This window comes from Vitis riparia, chromosome 12 (genome assembly GCF_004353265.1).
Source record: "Vitis riparia cultivar Riparia Gloire de Montpellier isolate 1030 chromosome 12, EGFV_Vit.rip_1.0, whole genome shotgun sequence".
NCBI lineage: Eukaryota > Viridiplantae > Streptophyta > Magnoliopsida > Vitales > Vitaceae > Vitis > Vitis riparia.
Window position 1 is genome coordinate 4,607,849 of NC_048442.1, and position 7,738 is coordinate 4,615,586.

The 7,738-nt window shown below is 35.7% G+C and overlaps 1 protein-coding gene across 5 annotated transcripts; it reads left to right on the forward strand.

Annotated features, from left to right (window-relative positions):
* Positions 1 to 318: 318 nt before the first annotated feature.
* LOC117927280 (cleavage and polyadenylation specificity factor subunit 3-I-like) lies at positions 319 to 6,983 on the forward strand. Of its 5 annotated transcripts, XM_034846748.1 has the most exons (7): positions 420 to 545; positions 658 to 762; positions 1,099 to 1,314; positions 1,426 to 1,523; positions 2,745 to 2,790; positions 2,875 to 3,024; positions 5,163 to 6,983. In XM_034846748.1, exons 3-7 carry the CDS (start codon positions 1,168 to 1,170, stop codon positions 6,801 to 6,803), a joined length of 2,082 nt encoding a protein of 693 aa, XP_034702639.1. In that variant the 5' UTR covers positions 420 to 545; positions 658 to 762; positions 1,099 to 1,167; the 3' UTR covers positions 6,804 to 6,983. The 5 variants fall into 5 exon arrangements, with proteins under 5 accessions (XP_034702640.1, XP_034702639.1, XP_034702638.1 ...); XM_034846749.1 differs by lacking the exons at positions 420 to 545; positions 658 to 762 and adding an exon at positions 319 to 409; XM_034846747.1 differs by lacking the exon at positions 658 to 762.
* The last annotated feature ends 755 nt before the right edge of the window (positions 6,984 to 7,738 follow it).

Below are 7,738 nucleotides of genomic sequence, written 5' to 3' on the forward strand. Positions count from 1 at the left end.
AATCATCGTATGCTTGAAGTCTCTTTATCTTTTAAGACATTTAAGGTTAGACAATAATTTTTTTTTTCAAAAATTTTTTTAGTAAAATATTTGCTATGAGGCCTTCAATTCTTTTTTTCTTGAAAGATATCTAATAAATAATTCTCATATTTTTTAAGGCTATATTTTATTAAAATGTTAATATTGGCTTTGAAATTAAAATTTTGTGGAAAAAAATAAAGTAAAAGAAAAACGAAATGGCTTAAACCGGAGGCACACATCAGATCAACCCGGCTCACATCCGGACCGACCATTCCAGCCCGGTATTTATCAATCTTTCAGAGGGTGAGGCAAAGAGGGAAGCATCTTCTCAAAATTGGGGTTTTAGTTCACTCTCTTCCTCTGCATGGTCTGAAATCATTTCATAACTGTAACCTCTCTAACTCTCTCGAAACTTTCTCCCTCTGCTATTTTCTATGCATTTCTTCTTTCTTTGTTCTGAAGTTTATGTTTTTTCTTCCTCCCCTCTGTTTGGTTCCCGAGAAACTCGTGGGAAATGCAACCAAGTGAGTTGAAAATTTTGAATCTCTTATAATTGCCTTCATACTATGCTTTTTTTTTTATAAGTTTCGAGTTTCTTCTTTCTTCTACTTCACTCTCTCTCCTTATTTATATAAGGTTGTTGTGTTTGGTTGCTGAGAAAAGTGAGGAGAAGAGAGGGAAATGAAGCAATTGAATCTTGCACTTTTATGTTGCTTTCTAGGGGGATGAGTGCTGAGAGCTGTAAGATTTAAATTTTTGGTTCTGCAATTTCTCAGCAAACAAACAGTGCTTTCTCGTACTGGATTTTGAATTTTGAGCTTCAATTGGGTAGATAGGTTATTTCTAGTGAAGATGTTCTCAGGGAAATATAAATTTCAACTGTACAGAGTTATTTTACTGAAAGTCAAAATTTATTTTTCCCAAGCTTAACAGAAATATATTCACCAAAATAACTGGAGTTGCCAAGAGAAAAAATGTCTTTTGCTGGAATTGTATTTATTTTTGGGTATCATTTTATTAATGATGAAGCGTTTTTTTTTTTTTTTTGAATCTTTTTTTTTTGTATTTTTTAATCAGTTGCAGAGCATTTTGCATGAATATAGAGTGGTGTTAATTGAAGGGGTCTGAGCATTGTTCAGTTGAAGAATGGCATCTACAGGGCCATCACAGTCTTTGAAGAGACCAGATTCCTCATTAACAAGAGGAGACCAGCTGATTATTACCCCTTTAGGTGCTGGAAATGAAGTGGGCCGTTCCTGTGTCTACATGTCCTATAAAGGGAAAACCATATTGGTATACCATAATGCATTATTCTTTTATTTTGGTTGCTAGTTTTTATACTTTGTTTTCGATTTTTTTTTTTAATTTGTTTGTTTCTATTTTGTTCCTGTTCTGTGATGATAGTTTGACTGTGGAATTCATCCTGCATACTCAGGCATGGCTGCTTTGCCATACTTTGATGAGATTGATCCTTCAACCATTGATGTCCTTTTGGTGACACAGTATATTCTTTTTCCTTGTTGAATATTGTAATGTTATTTGTTTTTATAACTTAGTGATCTGCTGAATTGAGAAATGAAATTTAGAGAATATCATGATTGTTCTTTTATATTGGACTATATACCTGGGTATGGTCATATTTCTGCCAAAAAAAAAAAAAAAATCATTTAATGAGTTCTGTCCTGAATGGCCTTACTTAGAAAAAGTGACCAAACAACTATTGTTAAAGCATATAAAGATTTGACTAGGACCAGCTGCAAGTACTTCATCCGTACCTTCTCTTATCAATATCTGGTGCTATTAGGAGCACTGCAGATATATCTTTAAAGTAATGAGACTACATCTACCACCCAAATTTAAGCCATTATCTGAATATCTCCTGCTTCTCAATGGCTTCTTCATTCCGTTCACTAATATTTCTTTTTTCTCAAGGAATGAACTCTTGGAGCTTCCTTTCCTCGCATGAAATAGCTTCCTAAAATTGAAATCTATCCCTGGGCTCTTGTGTGGCCTTGAGATTTTTTCGGCTTTGAGTAGACTTTCTTGAGCCCAACTTTACTCCAGTTGAAATTCTGACTGCATGGCTGATGAATGCTCTTGAAATGGTTGAAAGCACATCAATAGTTAGTGATCTACTACTATAAGCATGGTTTTGAGAGTATTCTCTGTAGCTGTATTAGAGGGATCACTCTATACAAAGGCCGTTGGCCATTACAGCTTCCTTTTCTGGGGTTCTGGAGGCATGAAAGGGTTAATGGACCTACCCATTTGCATCTCTGCATAAAGTGTCCATACACAAACTTGAACATGTACTTTCATATGTAAGAGTGCGAGAGGTTACAAATAATTGAATCTATCAGCTAAAATTCCTTCAGAAAAACCCCAATCATTCACCTTCTTTGATTATGTTGAAGTTCCCATTGCTTTTCTCAGCATTGTTTTCTTCTCAGTAAATAGATTTATGGTAATCACATACTTATCTCTGAGCAGTGCTCTTAGTTGTGTCATGTACCAGCATATCTTCTTAACAATCATTTCATTTGATATCTTTCATGTCTGTCCTGTCAATGAACTTTTGTAGATCTTGAAACTTTTTGGTGGAACTTTCATCTTTAGTTTTTCTTTTTGTCTATCTACTCTACTTTCTCATCTGAAACTTCCCCTGTTCTTTTAGATGTGCTTTCCACTTTCTTGCATTGTAATGTGTTGCATTTCCTGTGCAGCTTTCACTTGGATCATGCTGCATCCCTTCCATATTTCCTGGAGAAGGTTGGCCATTTTCTTAATCAAATTTTATGCAATTACTTTGCATATGTTTTTAAATAAGATAAAATATTTGAATTTGTTCATTAGACCACATTCAAAGGGCGAGTTTTTATGACTCATGCAACGAAGGCTATCTACAAGTTGCTTTTGTCTGATTATGTAAAAGTGAGCAAAGTTTCAGTTGAAGATATGTTGTATGATGAACAAGACATTCTTCGCTCCATGGATAAAATTGAGGTGCGTTTATTTTTGTTTATAGATGTATGTTTCAATCTCAATTTTTTTAAGGCTTGTAATATTTCTCCTCAAGTCCAAACTGGTTTTGAAGCTAATCTAAATGCATCCCTTTCCCTGGTTGGTGGTGAGTGACTTTGATTTGGCTTTTTTCATCTTTTTATTTTCTGTTTTGAAAATTTTTGTAAATTTTATCTTTTAAGTTTTATTGTATTTAATATTTCTTATTATCCAGAGGAATATAATAATGTTCTTCCATCTGCTGTATTCCATGGAAACTTGGATTTGGAACAATGACCAGAACTTTTTATTTTTCTTCTTCTTTTTCCTCAACTTCAAAAGCCTCTTTACCCTCAAAGATCCTATGTGTTTTCTCCCACCAAAGGCACTGAGCTAAACAACAAGTATCGACTAGAAATTAGTCCTAGTCATGGAAATCTTTTCATATTTCTCACCATCAAATGCTCCAATGCTACTTATACTTCGAGTGCACTGTGTTCACCATTTTACATTGGGGCTTTTCTTACATATATTTATTATATACATATATACTCTTATTTGGCTATCTCGCCATCCCCTCCACCTCTTCCCCCCCCCCCCCCCCCCCCCAAAACCAAAAATATAAAAAATTAAAATTAAAATGAAAGAAATCCAATTCTACTTGTTTTACTCTTTTATGTGGATTATTTTTGTCTTTCATCAACTATCCTAATGCTGTTTGTTGCTCTATTTTATGCCTTGACAATGTAAGTATTGTTTTTATTTATAATTTTTTGTGAACTTGTTGCTTTCTTAGAACTCGTATAATATCTTACCTGGAAAGTGTTCTTAGTTAAAAAGAGCATTATGATTCTATAGTTCCTAATCAGTTGTCTAATACCCTAACTGAGAAGGTTTGTTAGGTATTATTACATGTCATGTTGAATGAAGCCTAAGCCTTTGGTGCCCTTCAGGCCTGGGTTAGGTGGTAAAGGGATGGGGAGGGTTTGTGGGAGGTTCCAAGTTCAAGTCCCAATGGGAACAAAATTTACCTATCAAAAAATAAAAAATAAAAAATGAAGCCTTTGATTCTATTTTTTAAAACGTATTTTTTTTTTTTTATGTTGTGAATTTACGATAACTAGATGCATGTAATGTAAGATTATGGTTGTGCCTTTAATGTAACTATCTGTTTTAAGGCATGAATTTCTCAACATCACTCAACTTGATTGGATGTCGACTTGTAGACTGAAGTGTTAAAATTGCAATGTCAAGTTGTTTTGATGTTTATTGGAGAGTATTTATTTTCCTCTGTTTTGATCAGGTTTTGTAAAGTAAGGAAGGATTTCTCATCCTTCTTGTGTACAGTTGCACTTCCATTTTTAAATCAGGTTTTGTAAAGTAGGGAAGGATGAGAAATCCTTCTCTTGCACTTCCTTTTTAAAAGGCCTGAAAAGTTATGGTCACAATGTCTATCAGGAAAAAAAAAGGTTATGGTTACAATAACTATCAAAAAAAAAAAAAACACAAAAGTTATGGTCACAATGGTCCATGTATCACAGATTAGCTTAAATCTGGTTATTTAAATTTGCGATTAGCTCTAATGTTCTATCTTGGGACTCTTATTTGAAATTAATAGTGTCACAAATGTCTACTACCTTGTCCTAAAGCCTTAATCTTTCTACCATAGACATTCATACCTGAAAAATAGATTCTACCTGAGTGTAAGTACTACTGTTTTAGATCTCTATAACATCTGTGGGCTTTCTGTACTTCACCTTCCATGAGAACAGATGGGTTTTGTCTTCAGTTCTGGACGAATAAAACTAACATAGTAGGAATTAGTCTATTAAGATTTACACGGCTATACTTCTAATATTAATTCATGTTTTGTGTTCCACAACAACATTTTTTCTATTGTTCTGAATTTAGTTTCAAAATTGTTACGTAACTAATCTAATAAAATATAAAACTTGTTCACTAAAAAAAGCAATATGGTGGGTGTGTGTGTGTGTATCTCATATGCCAAAATATTGGTTGCATATAATCCTGATCTATTGCAGAATGTTGGGCCATTTACAACAATTGACTTTAGATATGTAGCTTAATTTTATTATCTCATTTAATCTTCATGTAACTGTAATTAAATCTCCCTTCTGCAGGTTATTGATTTCCATCAGACTTTAGAAGTAAATGGTATACGATTTTGGTGTTACACAGCTGGCCACGTCCTTGGTGCTGCCATGTTTATGGTTGATATTGCTGGTGTCCGAGTACTTTACACTGGAGACTATTCTCGCGAAGAAGATCGTCATCTCCGTGCTGCTGAGATCCCACAGTTCTGCCCTGATATTTGCATAATTGAATCCACTTATGGTGTCCAACTCCATCAGCCTCGGCATGTGCGAGAAAAGCGCTTCACAGATGTCATCCACTCAACCATTTCTCAAGGGGGCCGTGTTCTAATCCCTGCATATGCTCTAGGTCGTGCCCAAGAACTCCTTCTTATCCTTGATGAGTATTGGTCTAACCATCCTGAGCTCCATAACTTCCCCATATATTATGCTTCCCCCCTTGCAAAAAGGTGCATGGCTGTTTACCAGACATATATCAATTCCATGAATGAGAGGATCCGCAACCAATTTGCAAATTCGAATCCCTTTGACTTCAAGCACATATCACCCTTAAAGAGCATTGAGAATTTTAATGATGTAGGTCCATCAGTGGTGATGGCGAGCCCGGGTGGGCTTCAGAGTGGGTTGTCAAGACAATTGTTTGATATGTGGTGCTCTGATAAGAAAAATGCATGTGTTTTACCTGGGTATGTCGTGGGAGGGACATTGGCAAAAACCATCATTAATGAACCCAAGGAAGTTACTTTAATGAATGGTCTTACTGCTCCCCTCAACATGCAGGTCCATTACATTTCTTTCTCTGCCCATGCTGATTTTGCACAGACAAGTACATTCTTGAAGGAGCTCATGCCACCTAACATCATTCTTGTTCATGGAGAAGCTAATGAGATGGGGAGGCTCAAACAGAAGCTTATCACCCAGTTTGCTGACTGCAACACCAAAATTATTTCCCCAAAGAACTGTCAGTCAGTTGAAATGTATTTCAACTCTGAAAAAATGGCAAAAACCATTGGGAGGCTGGCTGAAAAGACCCCAGAAGTTGGTGAAACTGTCAGTGGTTTACTGGTAAAGAAAGGGTTCACTTATCAGATAATGGCACCTGATGATCTCCATGTCTTCTCGCAGCTATCCACAGCAAATGTCACCCAGAGGATTACTATTCCTTACACTGGTGCCTTTGGTGTAATAAAGCACAGGCTGAAGCAGATATATGAGAGTGTTGAGTCATTGCCAGATGAAGAATCTGAGGTTCCAGCTTTTCAAGTCCATGAACGGGTGACAGTGAAGCATGAGTCGGAGAAGCATATTTCACTGCATTGGACATCAGATCCAATTAGTGACATGGTTTCTGACTCCATTGTGGCTCTAGTTTTAAATATCAGTCTTGAGATCCCCAGGGTAGTAGTTGAATCAGAGGCCATAAAAACTGAAGAAGAAAATGGGAAGAAAGCAGAAAAGGTTATCCATGCACTCCTTGTTTCTCTGTTTGGAGATGTGAAGTTGGGAGGGAATGGGAACCTGGTGATAAGCGTTGATGGAAATGTGGCACATCTTGATAAACAGAGTGGGAATGTTGAGAGCGAAAATGAAGGCCTCAAGGAAAGAGTGAGAGTGGCATTCCAACGGATCCAAAATGCTGTGAAGCCAATCCCTGCATCTGTGTCTTAGCTCCTTCCCTCAGGTTTTCTCTGTATTTTCAACTTCTTCCTAATTAATTCTGAATGTTGAGGTTAAAGTTCTATATCAATCAATATTTCTTAATGTAATTAGTCTGCTTATTTTAGGAAAATATTCAACTTTTTCTTTCTTGTACCTTATATGTGGTAATGCTCAAGAGATTTTCCTCTATGATTTTTGCGATTCGTCTGAGCTTCACAAATGCATTGTCTTGTTGAGCAGCGTCATATCCCCAGAAGTTATGGTTATCAATGCATATCATTAGTGAAGCATGTAAATAATGTTTTTGTTTTCCTGGGTTGTGTTATTGTTTGATGCTAATTCTAGATCTGGTGATGAGTGGTCTTCTGCTATTAAGATGAAACTTGAGCCTGTTAGTAATTTTCTCAGCAACCTTTGATTAAAATGGAGGTTTTGTGAGCATGGAAGTCTTGGGTTACTGATAAATTTGACCACCCATGGACAACAACCCTGTTGCTTGTTGCTCAGTCCTATCTAGGGATTCAAATACAAGATTTACAGGAGATATTGTTAAATTCTTAGAGATTTGTTAGCAGTTTTATCTGCAAATATGAAATCAACTCTTGTAAATCAAGAAAGTTTGGTTGTAGGTTAGTTGGAGTAGTTATTTAGTTCCTATTATCGTGTCTTGTATTTTCTATAACAAAGACTTCTATAAATCATTTTAATAGAAAGTCAAAACACAAATTATTCCTTCAAATATTTCTCTTATTTTTATGGTATCAAAGCTTTGTTTGATGGGTTATATATTCAAGCCTTACTGCATGTTTGTTTCCTTGATTTGCATATTTGTTTCTTTAATTTATTGTGTAAGTCCAAAAGGGCTCTTTGTGGTTGTATCTCTCCACTTACAGGTTGAAGAACATGATATGCATTGTGAACCAACTCGTCGAAAAACACTGAAA

Excerpts from the sequence above, each read along its gene's own strand:
- LOC117927280 (XM_034846749.1), top strand. The coding sequence starts at position 1,168 with ATGGCATCTACAGGGCCATCACAGTCTTTGAAGAGACCAGATTCCTCA. Across the intron at positions 1,315-1,425 it reads ATAAAGGGAAAACCATATTG|TTTGACTGTGGAATTCATCC; the intron begins GTATACCATAAT and ends CTGTGATGATAG. Across the intron at positions 1,524-2,744 it reads GATGTCCTTTTGGTGACACA|CTTTCACTTGGATCATGCTG; the intron begins GTATATTCTTTT and ends TTTCCTGTGCAG.